At 44.1% G+C, this 18,035-nt stretch overlaps 2 protein-coding genes across 3 annotated transcripts in view; one reads left to right on the top strand and one right to left on the bottom strand.

Annotated features, from left to right (window-relative positions):
* The window catches only part of trappc12 (trafficking protein particle complex subunit 12), a 57,896-nt gene extending 56,742 nt beyond the window's left edge, over window positions 1-1,154 (bottom strand). For both annotated transcript variants that reach the window (XM_007904730.2, XM_007904733.2), the window contains exon 1: window positions 1,080-1,154. The gene's annotated coding sequence lies outside the window, so the exon portion shown is untranslated. The remainder of the gene's footprint in view (window positions 1-1,079) is intronic.
* An 813-nt stretch (window positions 1,155-1,967) lies between these two features.
* The window catches only part of eipr1 (EARP complex and GARP complex interacting protein 1), a 41,502-nt gene continuing 25,434 nt past the window's right edge, over window positions 1,968-18,035 (top strand). Inside the window, exons 1-2 of the mRNA XM_042333571.1 lie at window positions 1,968-2,112; window positions 7,451-7,534. Coding sequence (XP_042189505.1) covers window positions 2,071-2,112; window positions 7,451-7,534 — 126 coding nt within the window. The 5' untranslated portion in view covers window positions 1,968-2,070. The remainder of the gene's footprint in view (window positions 2,113-7,450; window positions 7,535-18,035) is intronic.

The raw sequence follows: 18,035 nt of genomic DNA, 5'->3' as shown, positions 1-18,035 counted from the left end.
TCAGTGTACAGTGGGGGGTCAGTGTACAGTGGGGGGTCAGTGTACAGTGGGGGTCAGTGTACAGTGGGGGGTCAGTGTGCAGTGGGGGGGTCAGTGTGCAGTGGGAGGGGGTCAGTGTACGGTGGGGGTCAGTGTACAGTGGGGGGTCAGTGTACAGTGGGGGTCAGTGTACAGTGGGGGGTCAGTGTGCAGTGGGGTGGTCAGTGTACAGTGGGGGGTCAGTGTGCAGTGGGGGGGTCAGTGTACAGTGGAGGGTCAGTGTACAGTGGGGGGTCAGTGTGCAGTGGGGTGGTCAGTGTACAGTGGGGGTCAGTGTGCAGTGGGGGGTCAGTGTACAGTGGAGGGTCAGTGTACAGTGGGGGATCAGTGTGCAGTGGGGGGTCAGTGTACAGTGGGGGGTCAGTGTACAGTGGGGGGTCAGTGTATAGTGGGGGGTCAGTGTACAGTGGGGGGTCAGTGTATAGTGGGGGGTCAGTGTATAGTGGGGGTCAGTGTACAGTGGGGGGGTCAGTGTACAGTGGGGGGTCAGTGTACAGTGGGGGGGTCAGTGTACAGTGGGGGGTCAGTGTATAGTGGGGGTCAGTGTACAGTGGGGGGTCAGTGTACAGTGGGGGGGAGTCAGTGTATAGTGGGGGGGGGTCAGTGTGCAGTGGGGGGGTCAGTGTGCAGTGGGGGGTCAGTGTGCAGTGGGTGGTCAGTGTACAGTGGGGGGTCAGTGTGCAGTGGGGGGTCAGTGTGCAGTGGGGTGTCAGTGTATAGTGGGGGTCAGTGTACATTCGGGGGTCAGTGTATAGTGGGGGTCAGTGTATAGTGGGGGGTCAGTGTGCAGTGGGGGGTCAGTGTACAGTGGGGGGTCAGTGTACAGTGGGGGGTCAGTGTATAGTGGGGGTCAGTGTATAGTGGGGGTCAGTGTGCAGTGGGGGGTCAGTGTGCAGTGGGGGGTCAGTGTACAGTGGGGGGTCAGTGTATAGTGGGGGTCAGTGTACAGTGGGGGTCAGTGCACAGTGGGGGCAGTGTACAGTGGGGGGGAGGGGGAGGGGTCTCAGTGTGCAGTGGGGGGAGGGGGAGGGGGGTCTCACCTCTGCCTCTCTGAGTCGGTGTGACCTGTCCTCTCTCTCTCTCTCTCTGGCTGCCGGTTACTGGTGCGCCTGCGTGACCCCGACCGGAAGTACAGTGACGGAGGCCGCCGCGCGCCACCTCTACCTGTTCCCGTCCTGCACCGCGAACCTCACCTCAAAACATCCGGAGAGGGGGAGACCCGGGGAGAGGCCCAGGGAGAGAGGGGGGGACCCGGGGAGAGGCCCAGGGAGAGAGGGGGGGACCCGGGGAGAGGCCCAGGGAGAGAGGGGGGGAGAGGCCCAGGGAGAGAGGGGGGGACCCGGGGAGAGGCCCAGGGAGTGAGGGGGGACCGGGGAGAGGCCCAGGGAGAGAGGGGGGGACCCGGGGAGAGGCCCAGGGAGAGAGGGGGGGAGAGACCCGGGGAGAGGCCCAGGGAGAGAGGGGGGGAGAGACCCGGGGAGAGGCCCAGGGAGAGAGGGGGGGACCCGGGGATAGAGGGGGAGACCCGGGGAGAGAGGGGGGGACTCGGGGATAGAGGGGGAGACCCGGGGAGAGAGGGGGGAACCCGGGGAGAGACCCGGGGAGAGAGAGAGGGGGAGACGGGGAGAGAGAGAAGGGGAGACGGAGAGAGAGAGGGGGGGATTCGGGGAGAGAGGGGGGGACTCGGGGAGAGACCCGGGAGAGAGACCCGGGGAGCGAGAGAGGGAGGGACCCGGGGAGAGAGGGGGGGGAGACCCGGGGAGAGAGGGGGGGGGGAAACCCGGGGAGAGAGGGGGGGGAGACCTGGTGAGAGAGGGGGGAGTAAGACACGGGGAGAGAGAGAGGGAGAGACCTGGGGAGAGAGGGGGGGACTCGGGGAGAGGCCCGGGGAGAGAGGGAGCGGGAGACCCGGGGGGGGGGGTAGAAAGACCCAGGGGGAGACTCGGGGGGAGAGAGAGATCTGGGCAGGGGGTGAGCAGAGCTCGGATTGTCCAGGAGAGAGAGTCTGGTGGAGAATTCCCAGGCGCCGGGATGGAGGATGACGCTCCTGTCATTTATGGTCTTGAATTTCAGGTAAAACAAAATGGCGGTGACCTGTTCACCCCAAACCTGCTCCAGATCAGAGGATCGACCAATTCATTTACCCCCTTGGAACCAGTGAAGGTCCATAGCCTGAATCCAGAGTCCTGTAGCTCAGGGGTTAGAGCACTCGCCCTCGCAGGCGAGACAACTGAGTTCAATTCCCGGCAGAGGGCGAAACCTTGGGCAAGTTTCCTTACTCCACACACCTGATAATAATCCCTCAAGAAAAAAAAAAGCAATACTAATTTGGTCACTCAATCCACGACTGTTTGTGGGACACTGCTTTGTGCAATTGACTGCAGCGTTTCGCCCACAAACTTCACTTTACAGCATATTCTGTGAAGCGCTTTGAGACGTCCAGAAGACGTGAAAAGCGCTATATCAAATGCAAGGATTATTATTATTAAGAGGCATGACCCCATATCTATTTTTTTTTGATCAGCTGCGTGACAGCTGAACCTATCGCCATGTTTAAGAGCATCCAAACCAGACTTGAGATTTCCGCATATGTATACCACCTAACATGAAAGTTTCTGTGTCTGAAAATGGAATGCATATTTTCTCCCCAGAGGGAGGCCACTTGCTTACCTATTTCCAGAGGATATGAGGCACAAGTTGACAACTTGGGGACACAGAGTATGCATTGGGTACTGCTGGAGCTTAACCAGCTAATACCTGTGCAGTTTGCCATTGAATACTCCATGACAAGCTTCCCATTGCTTGACCATTTAGGACCATGCGACCCACTAGGGCTTTGGTTTGCAGGATAAACAGCAGCCATGTGGGAAGCTTCTCTCCTCCCAGTGACTGTTCTAGACCGCCATGTCCTCCTGACACGCCAAACTGGTTGGTTCATCATTGCCTTGGAGCACTAGAGACCTACCTGGCTGTGTAACTGGAATTTTTTTTTGAGCATTACCTGCGTACAAAATTCAAGGGGAGTCATTCGGCTACCTCTCCCCCATCCACCACTACCCCCTCGCCACCTTCCCCCTACGCCCCGGCCCCCACCATCCCTCTCTATACATCTTTGTCCCTATCTCCCCCTCTTCCCTCACCTCCATCATTTCAAAAATGAAGCCCACCACCTGCTCCCTCGACTCAAACCCCTCTCCTCACCTCTCAGCTCCACTTCCTGGCCCCTCTTTTAACTGACATTATCAATCTCTCACTGGCACTGTTCCTATCCCCTTAAGAACAGCTGTCATCAACCCATCCTCAAAAAATCCTTCCCTGGACCCATCCCTGCTCTCCAGCTATCCCATCTCTAACCACTCATTCCTCTCCAAGGCCCTGGAACAGGTTGTCGCGTCCCAGCTTCACTCTTTCCTCTTCTGCCATTCCCTCTCTGAACCCTTTGTCGGCCTCCCCAACTCCTCCCTCCATAGGCTGCAGATCATCTAGAACCTGTGTCCTCTCTCGCATCAGGCTCCACGACCCTATCACCCCCACCGTCGCTCGATTCCACTGGCTCCCGTTACACAGAGGATATAGTTCAAGATCCTGGTCCTCACTTTCTGTGGTAACATCATTCCCCCTCCTCATCCTGTTTGACCTCTTCCTCACGCCCAGCTTGGATGCCAACCAACAGTTTTATGAAAGGTGCTAAATAAATCTAAATTCTAAGCTTGTTTCCCTGATGCAATATTGTATTACTTGTTAATGTTTCTGTTGTATAGTTCTAATGGGTACTCTTGGTGCAGCTTGTCATTTTTTTCACAGACTTAGAAAGTAAACTGCAAGACTCCTGCATTAAGAATGAATTCAATTTTAATTGGGAAAAATGTGGGTCATTGAAAGTTTTTCCCCTTTGGAATGTGTACAGCACAATATTTTAGTCCCAAATAATTGGTTGAAAGCTTAAGGAGAGAGTCTCGTAGCTAGTAAAACTATTTATAAGTGAAGGAAATTTTAAGATGAATGTCACTTAACGATTAACCATTTCACGAATGGTATTGTAACTTCTCAAACTGATTGTCACCTAGAAAAATGTAATCATTCAAACGAAGGTACCAAACCACGAATAAGAGGAAAAATTAATAATTGAAGTGGGTGCTATATATAGAGCTGAGGAACAGGACAAGTGTTTTGTTTGATTCCCATCTGTGTTTCAAACCCCATATCCTCGCTCTTACCCGCTCAGCTTTTCCTTACCTTGGTAACATTTCCTGCTTCCGGTGCTCTAGCTTTCCTCGGACGGCCAAGGCCCTCATTCATTCTTTTATGACATCCAGGCTTGACTACGCCAACTTCACTGCACAAGACACAGACAATCCAGAACTCTGCAGCTCGTGTTCTTTCCTGCTCGTGTCTGGGAGCGTGCCACAGCGGCCCTCCAACTTGCTCCCTCCCTCAACTTGTTGAAGGTCCGTCTCGAGATGCATCTCTTTGACTGTGCTTTGGGTCATCTTTCCCCTCTCCAGCCCTCTGGTCTCAGCCCAAGCTCAGGTGCCCAGCATTGTCAATCAAGCACTTCGAGACATCCTCCCAATGTGAAAGGCACTGTAATAATAATGATCCTTGCATTTGATATAGTGCCTTATCATGTCTTTGAGACGTCTCAAAGTGCTTCACAGAATATACTGTAAAGTGAATTGACTGTATATGGGTGAAATGCTGGAGCAATTGTGCACACCATTGTCCCACAAATAGTCGTGGATTTAGTAACAATTTTTTTTTGAGGGATTATTCCCCCGGAAAGAGATCCGCCAATCGACTGACAACCGGGTTCCTACTGACTATTAGGTAAACACCTGTACCTCTGTTTAAATTGATTGTTTGTGTTTCTCTGGCCCTTCAAAGATTCAAACACTTACGAAAGCTTCACTTCTGATCCTGAAGCTTTTTGTCTACTTGTTTGACTGATGGGAAGTTTTCCCTATTGGCAAGTTTTGAAATGAATCAGATCCACATTGCCAGTATGCTTCCTCAGTAAGTCTCTAACATGATGGGTCTGCATAACAGGAGCACAGCAGGACTCATAGTTGGTTCAATAAATGCAATTATTATTTTCTAGGATACTGACGGGGTGCAATTTCCATGCTGCTCCCAGTGTTGTACTGTAGTACGTATCCACCGCACTTCTGTTCCTGATCAAGTTGCTGCAGGTTAAAACACAAGTTCAGTCTGTACGTTTGGTGGGAGCCTGGATAAGATTTTTTTTGTTAAAATTCATAATCAGACTCTCCTACGACAAGCCAATGCCGGGGCTGAAGCATTCCCGCCACTAGATGCTGCTGTGTATTTTGCAATACAATGCTGTAGGTTGGGTGTAAAGTGCACTTGTAACTGACATTGTTGGGAGGAGTCACTACGAACATTCTGTCCAGTTTCTGGAGTGAGTGGGACTTTGATTGGGGCACTCTCTAAATATTTAATCTATGGTAAATTTACAGATTCTGCAAATCCTAGATTGAGTGAATATGTTAGACTGTATGGTGATGGAAATTTATTAGTAATGATCCTAAACTGATGGCTCCTCTGAACGACCCAATGTCCAATTATCTATTTGTACTGATAGGATTGAACTGAACTATGTGACCTATGATAATTGTATTCATGTACCCACTGGGAATTGAACCTGGGACCTTATAGAACAGAATATCTGACTACTTGCCCTATGGTAGCGCATTTATTTACGTACAATATTTATATATGTGCCTTATTCGCCACTACTGATAACTCGTCACTGAGTTATTTTCCCTTGGAGTGAGAAGTTATCAGGACTTTACTGTATTTATATCACATACTTATTCCATCCCTCGTAAAATATATAATCATCAAAGTTCTCATGCGCAGGTCTTCAAGTAACAAGTTGCATCTTTTGTGATGAATTAATTTGTTCACATTTTGTTATCTTCTGCAGTGTATCTCACTTCCATTGTGAGGACACCTGGGTTGTTCTCTGCATCAGCAGAGTATCTCAGAGTGAGCGTCCCTCAGCAGGAAGGGCTCTCTGGAGGTTTAAACACCCATCCATCTGCTGCTATTGGCTTATCCTCATGGCAAAGTGTGACCCGCTTCCGGTAGAGTAGGAAGACCCACCCTCCTCTTTCACCTGAACTCAGCCTTTATACAATCCCGAAATCCCAGGATTCTCTTCAATGAATTCCTGGATTTTGGGAACACCATTACAATCCGGGATCCTGGGATTGGGATTCCCAAGATTGCAACCTCTACTCTCACCGCTGAATTTGAGCTCCTTACCATGACTTGAGTTCAAAATCTAGCTTGGCACATGAGTGCAGTGATGAGGCAATCCTGCGTTGTTAGAGTTGTCCTTCAGCTGAGTTGTTAAACTGGGGTTGTGTTTAGCTGTTCTGTTGATATGAACAATCCCATTGCAGTACTTGAAGAAAAGCAAGTTTCTCCCAATATTTTGACCACTATTCCTCCCTCATCGAAATGCATCAAAATAGATTAATTTTTTAAAATAATTTTTCTCATTTCTTTTTGAGGGATATTGTCATAATTAGCTGTTGCTCTTGCCTCCATAACCATCCCTACAACTCAAAGTAAGTCATTCTGTGAAGGTCTCGGAGGCACCTCAAAACAATAAAATTCTGTGTGAAATTTGATATCTGAATGTAGCTCTGTTCAGCCTGGTTTATTTAACAGTAAGTTTTTACAGTGCTGAAATCCACCCCAATCGCCCTACCATTGGTGGTCGGGCCTTCAGCCTCTCAGCCCCCAGGCTCTGGAACTCCATCCCCCAGTGCCTTCGCCTTGCTTCCTCCCTTTCCTCCTTCAAGGCCGGTCTCAAAATCTTTCTCTTTGACCGAGCCTTCAGCTCCCTTCTCGACTCTCTTCCCCCTCCTCGCTCCCTCCCTTCCCTCCCCTCCCCCTGACCATTTCCCCCCTCCTCGCTCCCTCCCCTCCCCTGACCATTTCCCCCCTGCTCGGGTCCTGACCCAACTGTGCAGCGCCTTGGGACGTCCTCCTGACGTGAAAGGCGCTTTATAAATGGAATCTTGTTGTTGTGTGTGTGTGAGAAACTCCTTTTCCTCCTTAATAATGTGAGGTTAAAGGGGAGTTCCATACTTTGTATTTCATCAATCTTCCCGTACGTTCTATGACATCTCCAAAACTTGTGAAAGCACTGGACAATATTGAAACATGCGTTACAGAACAATTCCCCTATTGTTGTCCCCACTCGTTGCAATGGTCTTTCTTTGGTAGAATTGTTTTGGTTTCAAGCTCTTGTATATTTTGGCTAGCAAAACCAAAGAATAATGCAGCGAATTTAAATCCATGGTTGAAATAAAGCACTTGATGAATGCAGTGAAAAATAAGCTGTAGATTTACAGATTTCCCCTGATTTATTTTGCAGGCACGTGCTTTAGCACCACAAGTGGCTGAAACTGATGCCATAAGGTTTCTGGTCGGCACTCAATCGCTCAAGTATGATAACCAGGTGAGTAACTATGAACACATTGTGACATTTCTGTTCTCATCGGGTTTATAAATAGCAAATTTATTATAAAATGGAAAAAAAATTGTTTTAATATTTAATCGAACCAGTACTTGTCGGTCTATCCTTCTTAAGATAAATCTTGGCCAGTCACATTAAATTGCAAGTTGCTGACCTTAGCATTCAGGGGACTGGCCATATTTGAGAACGCCAGACAAGTTTGGTAGTCATATCTTGGTTTTGATAAACAGCAATGTGGAATTTTTTTTTCTATAATTTACTAAAAGTTGAAGAAAGCAAAGTGAACTGGAGCGCAAACTGATTTTTCAAAGTGAAATTACTTTTTAACCAATGTTTCAGAACTTGATTATTGTTTTGAAACTGAAAATGTATTTTTTAGACCTATTTTTGCTTGTGTTGATTGCCCCTGTACTACAAATCATTCTCTATTGGAGATTGTGGGCAGCAGCCTTGTGAAAGCTACTGAAACCCTAGTCTATGCCTTTGTCACCTCTCGGCTGGACTATTCAAATGCCCTCCTCGCCGGTCTCCCATCCACTACCATCCATAAAATCCAGATCATTCAAAACTCTGCCGCCCGCATTCTCACCCGCACCAAACTCCGCTCCCCGATCACCCCAGTCCTTGCCAGACTTCACTGACTGCCTGTCCCAGACAGGATCGACTTCAAGATCCTCACCCTTGTATTCAAATGCCTCCACTCCTCTGCTCCCCCTACCATTCTGACCTCTCTCCTCAAAACAGAACCCGTTGCCTTTGTTCCTCCGGGTCTGCCTCCTCCTCGTCCCCCGAGTCCTCCGCTCCACCCTCGGCGGCCGTGCCTTCAGCCACTATACCCCGAGGCTCTGGAATTCTCTTCCTCACTCACTTCGTCTCGCTCCCTCTCTTTCTATTTTGAGGTCTCTGCTGAAGATCTTTCTCTTCGATCGCGCCTTTGGTCACCTTCCTCTCCATCCCCCTGGCTCGTCGCCGGGATCGGTTACTATAAAGCGCTCTGAGACGCCGTCCGGTGTGGAGGGCGCTATATAAATCCAAGTTGTTGTTGTTAATTTCCCTCTTTTCTCGTTACTAATTCTTCACCTCCAATTTCCTCCCTCTCTTAACTCCTTAAGGTTATTTGACTCTGTGTTTTCATCTATGGGTTTATAGGTCCATGAGTACCAGGCATCCTGTGATACCTCACTCAAGTCACCTCATCCTCCATGTGTGAACATTGACAATCAGTGTTGCCAGGATGCTTCCTGTATGGAGCTTTGCACTTGAAAAAAACAATTTGGTCACTCACTCAACGACTGTTTGTGGGACACTGCTTTCCACAAATGGCTGCCATGTTTCGCCCACAAAATACACAGTCAATACACTTTACAGTCTATTCTGTAAAGCGCTTTGAGATGTCGAGAAGACGTAAAAAGAGCTATATCAAATGCAAGAATTATTATTATATAGCGCTTTTCATGTCTTCTATACGTCTCAAAGCGCTTCACAGAATAGACTGTAAAGTGAATTGACTATATCTGTGGGTGAAATGCAGCAGCGAATTGCACACAGCAGTGTCCCACAAACAGTCTTGGATTGAAGTGACCAATTTATTATTTATTCTTCTTCTTGAGGGATTATTATCAGGCGTGTGGAGCAAGGAAACTTGCCCAAGGTTTCACCCTGCCGGGAATCGAACCCAGGTCTATCGCTAGCAAAGCGAGTGCTCCAACCACTGAGCTACAGGACTGCTATATCAAATGTAAGGCTCATTATTGACCTCCAAACATGCGTACACCTTCTAACCTATCTCCCGATTGCAATTCCAGAAAGAGAAACCTGGCTAAGATTGTTCTCTCCTCCCTAATGCAGTCCCATTGCTGCCCTCTCTGAGATCATCAGGTACTGAATTCAGACCTTTATTCTAATCTACGATCTTCTGGTCTATGTGGCTTCCTGCTAGAATGAGCTGTTGGTGCCTTTCCTCACTGTTTCATTGGGGTAGCTAAATTTATGTTTGCCAAAAAAATTAAGTGCATTTTATAACCTTGATAAGTACTGAATTCAGTGTGGACTCAGTTGACTTGATTTGTGTTAAATTAGCTGACTCCACCATTTTGAAAATGTGGAACGCAATGCTCAATCTTCTTTTGGCAGATTGTGTTTACAACCATGATTATCTAACCCCAAAGATATTTGTAAGAGAACTCTGGGATATCAATCTACCATTCCAATTTTTTTTTTACTGAAATTTCACCGGATGCACTTCACAGATAACATTCCCATGGGGTCCCAGTTGGATTGGAGCTACAACAGAATTTAAAAGTATATACAGCAAGACTTATCTTTGCACTCATTTCTTTCTGTAAACTTAAATGATGATGAAAAAGCATTGATGTTCCGTCGATCCTGTGCTATGAGAGAGAACTTCTGGCAACCTCTAGTGTTGGATATATAGCATGGAAATTTCAGATTAATAATAATAATCTTTGCATTTGATAGAGCACTTTATTGACAGTTGTGCACTCATTGTAATAACTGTGCTAAATTGGCTGCTGCTTTACACCCACAAAATACACAGTCACTACACTTTACACTATTCTGTGGAAAAAAAAGTGGAACCCTGTAGCTCAGTGGTTAGAGCACTCACCTTGCAAGCGAGAGACCTGGGTTCTATTCCTGGCAGGGTGAAATGTTGGGTAAGTTTCTTACCCCACATGCCTCTGTTTACCTAGCAGTAAGTAGGAACTCGGTTGTTAGTCGACTGGCGGATCGCTTTTCTGGGGATAATAATCCCTCAAAAAAATAGTAATTTGGTCATTCAATCAACGATTGTTAATGGGACACTGCTGTAGGCAATTGGCTGCCACGTTTCGCCCACAAATATACAATCAATCCACTTTACAGTATATTCTGTGAAGCGCTTTGAGACGTCTAGAAGACATAAAAAAGCTACATAAAAAGCAAGGATTATATAAAGCGCATTGAGACGTCTCAGTGATGTGATAAGGCACTATATTAAATGCATGGATTATTATTATCGTGTCGTTGAGATGTCTCAAAGCACTTCACAGAATAAACTAAAGTAAATGATTGTATATTTTGCAGGTGAAACAAAATATTATATTTAAGCATGTGAAATAATTGCATCTCATTATAAAATGTTACTTTGCTTACATTTAAGTATTTTTCCAGGGTGAAGTTTTGGGGGATAGAAATAATTTTGGATTTGAAAACTGGCGACCGAGTTAGATCTTACTAGAGCGATTTTTAAATCAAGGGAAGTTTTATGTTTTTCAGGGCTAGGAGTTGGCACTGGAGGGAATGAAGATCTTTTTTATTTTCGGCAATCAATGTTGGCAATAGGTATTCTTAAGACTGCCTGCTTTGACAAACAGGTAGCTGAATAATGTTCAGATGTGCTCAACAGCTCTTTGCAGGTTATTTATTGATTGCTTTTCTGGACAATACTTACTTGTGCTTCATGGTAATTGGAGTGTGGCCCCCTCTTCCTCAGATACAGACCTTTGGGGCTGTTTGTCTTGTGTCTATTGTGTCTTTAAATGCTCTGAGAAGCTATACGAGTGCAAGTTGTTGTTGTGAAGAAAATTGTTGTTTGCCGAGGTGACTGCTGTCAAAATTCAAACATCTCCCTATCTGCAGGAAGAATCAAAATTCTTTAGGTTTCAAAAAAGATGTAATACTCTAGAAACCTCGGAAGTTCTAAATCTTTCCCTAATATTTTCCTCTGGACCATAAATTGACATCCCTCAAATTTAACCCGCTTCGCCAAGTTAAAAGCATATTTTATGGTATACCAAATTGAAAATTCAAAATTACTTTCAATATTAAATTAATGTGTTGAAATGAAATGTGCAGTGTATGATCTAGATTTTGCATGAATTTAAAATATTCATTATTAATATTTTAGCTGTGCTTAACATTTATAGACACATTCACCATCTAGATTGAGATGGTAGATTACTAGAAATTCACCGGATGCATTCCACAATTATTCCCATGGGGTACCTATGTTACAGCTGCAGTCCAATTGCACTGCAGCTGTAACATAGAATTATATTATTTAAATAATTATAATATTATGCAGTGATTAGATAACATAAAAATTATTGTTTAAATGTAATGTGTGTATCATTAATAATATGATTATTACATAATAGGTAGTGAGATATAATACTAATAATATTTAAATATATAATTTGTTTGGATAGTAAGTGAACTGGTACAACAGAATTGGGTTTAAGGACTGTTGTGGTATAATTGCAATTAATGAGTGTCTCGTACATTTTGTGATTGACCAATTTCATTAATTGTAATGAAGAAGATAACAGATTCCAAAGCTGTCAATGTTATATCAACCAAAAATGGTTTTGTGCTGTTAGTGCAAGGAGGAGGGAGAGGGAAGCAAGTTAGCTTTAAAGAGTGGGGATAGATGTATATTCTGAAGTGTTTTCTTCATTATTTTTGGGTAGTCTTGGAATATCTATACAGAATTTTCCATAGGAGAGTAGGTCAGTGAAGTCTTAACAGGTGTTTAATGGGCAATCTTCTTCCATGCTCTTTTCTATTCTTATCCATAAGTATTTTATTATTCATGTCACTTATGAAAGAAGAACAGGAGTACAATATGCAAATAAAGAGAGATTTAAAGGAGAGGGTGAAAAAAAATTACACAGAGGGTGGTTTGAAGGTCGAATTCTCTGCCACAAAATATTGTGGAAGCAGAGTTCATACATTCTTTTAAAAGAAATTACAGCTAGAGAGCTGCATATCTAGACTAATTGACAAGCCCAATTGCAGATATAAAAATTGTGGACAAAGGATTTGTGTGTGATTACTTCTCTTGCTATCTAAGATGATACTAAACTAGGAAAATTATACTAAGCTAGGAAAAGTAGTAAACAGTGAGGAGGATAGTAGCAGAATGCAAGAGGACATAGACAGACTGGTAAAATGGGCAGATCCGTGGCAGATGAAGTTTAATGTGGATAAATGCAAAGTGATTCATTTTGGGAGGAACAACAACAACAACAAGATTCCATTTATAAAGCGCCTTTCACGTCAGGAGGACGTCCCAAGGCGCTGCACAGTTGGGTCATGACCCGAGCAGGGGGGAAATGGTCAGGGTGAGGGGAGGGAAGGGAGGGAGCGAGGAGGGGGGAAATGGTCAGGGTGAAGGGAGGGAGCGAGGAGGGGGAAGAGAGTCGAGAGGGGAGGGGAGGAAGAATGAGGAGAGGCAATATAAGCTGATGGTACAATCTTAAAGTGGGTGAAGGAACAGAGTGACCTGGGGGTTCATATAAGTAAATCTTTGAAGGTGGGCAGGACAGGGAGATAAAGCTGTTAAAAAAGCATATGGGATACTAGGGCTTTATGAATAGTGGCAGAGAATACAAAAGTCAGGAAGTTATGATGAACCTTTCTAAAACATTGGTTAGGCCTCAGCTAGAGACTGTGTTCCAAACTTTAAGAAGGATGTCAAGGCATTGGAGAGGGTGCAAAAAAGATTTACCGGAATGGTACCAGGAATGAGGGACTTCAGTTATCAGGAGAGGCGAGAGAAGCTAGGATTATTCTCCTTGGAGCAGAGAAGGTTAAGTGGAGACTTAATAGAAGTTTTCAAAATTATGAGGGGATTCGATAGGGTGAACAAGGAGAAACTATTTCCACTGGCGGGAGGGTAGGTAACCCGAGGACACCGATTTTTAAAAAAAAAAAAGTTGTTAAAAGAAACAGAGAAGGTGAGGAGAAATTTTTTCACACAGCGAGTTGTTCGAATCTGGAATGCATTGTCTGAAAGGGTGGTGGAAACCAATTTGATAACAACTTTTAATAGATAAGTAGATAATTATTTTGGGAGGACAAGTTTGCGGGCTATGGGGAGAGAGCAGGGGAGTGGGATTGATTTGGATAGCTCTTTCCAAAGAGCCGGCACAGACAACGATGGGTCGAGTGTGTGTGTGTGTGTGTATATATATATATATATATGTGTTTATTTGTATACAGTTGTATCCTATTCTAATGGGATGACTTGAGTTCAGATAATCTGACCTCGCATTATCATGGGTTTAATTTTAAAATGGTTACCAGTCAGCATTTCCTAGATGACACGTTGCTGCTAACTTCACTTTCCACGCCCGGTGTACGCACAACTGCACACAACGTGCAGGATCCAGTCGACCATTCTCACAAGCATTTCCAATGGTCACTGGGACACTTGAAGAAGAATATTTAACATAACATAACATGTAGGAGCAGGAGTAGGCCATTCAGCCCTTCGAGCCTGCCCCGCCATTCAATCATGGCTGATCTTCTAATCTAACTCCAGCTAATAACCTAACCCTGCCTTATCCCCATATCCCTTTTACAATAAGAAATCTATCTATCTTAGTCTTGAATATGTTCAAGGACTCAGAGTCAACAGCCCTTTGGGCTAGTGAGTTCCATACATTCACCATCCTTTGAGTGAAGAAGTTCTTCCTCAACTCAGTGCGAAAGGGCTGGCCTCTGATTTTAAGGTTGTGACCCCTGGTTTTAGTTTCTCCAACCAGGGGAAACCATCTCCCACTATCTACTCTATCATGGTTTATAAGTTTCTATAAGATCCCCTCTAATTCTTCTATATTCTAAAGAATATAGGCCCAAATTGGTCAGACTATCCTCGTAACTCATCCCCTTCATCCCTGGTACTAACTTAGTAAATTTACGCTGCACCCCCTCCAAGGCAAGTACATCCTTCCTTAAATAAGGAGACCAAAACTGCACACTGTATTCCAGGTGTGGTCTCACCAGGGCCCTATACAGTTGCAGCAAGACTTCCCTACTCTTATACTCTAATCCTTTCATAATAAATGCTAACATACCGTTCCCCTTCCTAATTGCTGCTGCACCTGCAGACTAACTTTCTGTGATTGGTGTACAAGGACACCCAAGTCCCTCTGGACGCTAACACATTCCAATCTCTCCCCTTCTAAAAAATAACCCGCTCTACTGTTTTTGCTACCAAGGTGGATGACTTCGCACTTCCCTACATTATACTTAATCTGCCACCTACCTGACCAATCACCTAACCTATCTTTGTCTCGCTGCATTTTTTTAATGTCATCCTCATTCTCTTACTAGTTTTGAGTCATCCGCAAATTTAGATATATTAATTTCGATGTCCTCATCTAGATCGTTGATGTAGATGGTAAATAGCTGAGGCGCAAGGACGGATCCTTGTGGCACTCCACTAGTCACATCCTGCCAATCTGAAAAGGACCCGTTTATCCCTACTCTTTGTTTCCTACCCGTTAACCATTCCCTGATCCACGTTAATATGCTCCCCCCAATTCCGTGGGCCCCTATCTTTTGGACTAACCTTTTATGCGGCACCTTATCGAATGCCTTCTGGAAGTCCAAATAGACCACATCCACTGATTCACCCTTATCTAGTTTACTCGATAAAGGCATAAGAAGCAAGCAGCTGAATAGGATTAGGTAAAGTGACTTGTGTGTGTGTAAAAAAATTAAAAAAACACCACTCTTGATGGGCTAAATGATCTTTTCTGTGCCTTCTATGAATCTGATTATATAAGAGATTGTAATAGTATAGTAACAGTAAGGTTTAAAACTCCTCAGTTTTCTTCACTGAATGATCTGGTAAACATTTGAAAATAATAATAAAATTAATTAATAATCCTTCCAGTTGTGATAGCGTCTTATCTTATCGTCAAGATGTCTCAAATGGTTTTGCAGGATATACTGTAAAGTGTAATGACTGAATGTGTAGGTGTCAGATGTAGGTGAAAAAATTCTTAAGCTGAATGTTTTTTTTCAGTAAAGCTGCAGTTACATCCTTCTGCTTCTCCCAGGATGTGCAGAAAATATTGGTTTGAATGTTGGGGAAATCACCATCATCGGTGATTCTCTTAAATTAAACGGAACAAGTGCCTGGATAGTAGTGAGGGACATTTCGTTACACATGTGTTGTGTCACAGAACTATAGGACATAGGCTTTGAAACTGTTTTCCAGCACGGCAGGTTCCCAGGCTTAGCTGATCAGAGAGATGCTGATAGGAACCTTGCTGCTCCTCCCCAGGGAGGAATGAAAAGTCAGTGTGCAAGTTCCTTTCCCATAACTATCTGTTTTCAGAGCAGCATTGGCAGTGACCTGTGAGTAAATCACCACCCAACCTCTGGCACTGAATAATAATAATATTCCTTGCATTTGATATAATACCTTATCACGTCTTTGAGACTTCTCAAGGGCTTCACAGAATATACTGTAAAGTGTAGTGACTGTATATTTTTGTGGATGACATGATGTATGTACCAAGGACCTACCCTTTAGAGAAACTATATTTTTAAAATCTGCAGCATAAAAAAACTTTCCATTTTAAATTTCATGAACGTAACATTAGCTAGATATTTTTTGTGATCCTAAATCCTTTATTGCACGCAGTTCTGTAGTGAGCAAGAGCATAAATTATAGGAGCATGCATCCTTTAAGGTTTGTCAAATAGCAATTCAATCTTACATCTTTGATCCCTATGACATTTTGATAATAAAAAGGAGGTTTTGTTTTTTTAAAAAAAGAAATGCAGCACATTAGTACATAATCAACTTAAACAGTGCACGTTGCACGCAGTAGGACAAGAATTAGTTCACATACATCAAACTGAAATATAACATATCTATTTAATTTCTAATCTGCATCGCCAACAAACTGATAGGAAAAGGAAGAAAAACGAGAGAAAGGCTGAGCTCAGGATAAATGTTTATATTAACGTTGCAATCCGTTGAAGATAGAACCATAGAATATATGACACAGTGGGAGGTCATTTGGCCTATTTAATTCATGACTGTGTTTGCTTCTCCAAAAAAGCATCCAAAGTACAAAGTCAATCCACTTTACAATATATTCTGTGAGGCACTCAGGGACGCTACCCTGCGTGAGGGGCGCTATATAAATGCTTGTTGTTGTTGTTGAAGCGCTTTGAGAAGTCTCAGGTGATAAAGCTAATAAGTGCAAGGATTATTATTATCCTAATCCCAATTGCGTTCTCTTTCCTATATTATTTAAGTCCCTTTCTCAGCATTGGCTTGCCCAATTTTTAAATGCTCCAAATCAAATCTGCTCTGACAGCCATCTATGGTAAATCATTCCATATCCTGACAATCTTCTGGGAAAAGGCATTCTTCCAATCTTCCCCTTTTACTCTCCTAGTCATAATCTTAAATTCATGCCTTCTTGTCATCAATTTCCCTGGTTGTAGAAAGATTTTTTTTACGATTAATTCTCTCAAACCCTTTCATTATTTTAAACACTTCTTTCATACCACACCTCAACCTTCTCTGCTCCAACAGGAAGAGTCCTAACCTCACTCAGCTCTCTTCATAGCTGTACCGTGATTGCCATATCAAAATACCTGTAGCGAACTTTGGAATTGCTAATAAAACTGCTGCCATTATGATGAGTATGTGAAATGAATATTGATCATCTTTGCAAGGCATTCTGACCTGGAACTGACCAATACTGGCCAGGAGTGCTGTAGCTCAGTAGTAAGAGCACTCACCTCACAAGCGAGACACCTGGGTTCAATTCCCGGCAGGGCGAAACCTTGGGCAAGTTTCCTTACTCCACACACCTGATAATAATCCCTCAAGAAAAAAAATGCAATACTAATTTGGTCACTCAATCCACGACTGTTTGTGGGACACTGCTGTGTGCAATTAACTGCAGCGTTTCGCCCACAAAATATACAGTCAATTCACTTTACAGTATACTCTGTGAAGAGCTGTGAGATGTCTAGAAGATGTGAAAAGCGCAATATCAAATGCAAGGTTATTATTATTTATAATGGAGCTGTGGTTACACATTCCCATCTTCTTGGAACTTGACCCTCATTTTCCTGGGTGGACATTGAATTGACTTGGCAGACTCACCGTTGCATCTGGTCCTGCGCTAGAGCCAATGTAACAGGGAGCCTCAGTGAAACTAGCCATTAGAATAGATATGGCACTGAATAAATCATAAACTTATTTAATTGTAAAAAAAAGGTGCTTGTTGTCTCCCTTGGGAATAATCAACCTCTTTATTTTTTGTTGCTAAATTTCACAGGGGCAGCCCTGTTAGCTTATTTTTTAAAAAAATCATAGCTGTCATCGGTGTTTATATTCGTAAGGACTGATGAGTATACTGTGTGTGTAGATATGAGCTGGAATTGTTTGATCAAAATGACGGTATCAACTGATGAGGGTCTCTTTGGTACTGTGACATTGATTGAATTATGCTCGACCGGAAAAATGACTTCTTGCTTTAATTCACCACCACATGAAACTAGACTTCTTTTCCTCTGACTCCTGGCTGTGAGTTTGAAACTAGTCCTGTGCTCCAAGGACACTATTGATCAAACCTAGTTCCTCATGCTCCTTTCCTTAATCTAGAGGAGAGTCTGATACTTTAAGATTGACAGCCAGAGTGTCAGCACTAATTTATGGATGT

Source organism: Callorhinchus milii, unplaced genomic scaffold (assembly GCF_018977255.1).
Source record: "Callorhinchus milii isolate IMCB2004 unplaced genomic scaffold, IMCB_Cmil_1.0 Scaffold3, whole genome shotgun sequence".
Taxonomy (NCBI): domain Eukaryota; kingdom Metazoa; phylum Chordata; class Chondrichthyes; order Chimaeriformes; family Callorhinchidae; genus Callorhinchus; species Callorhinchus milii.
This window is presented reverse-complemented; position numbering and strand designations above follow the sequence as displayed.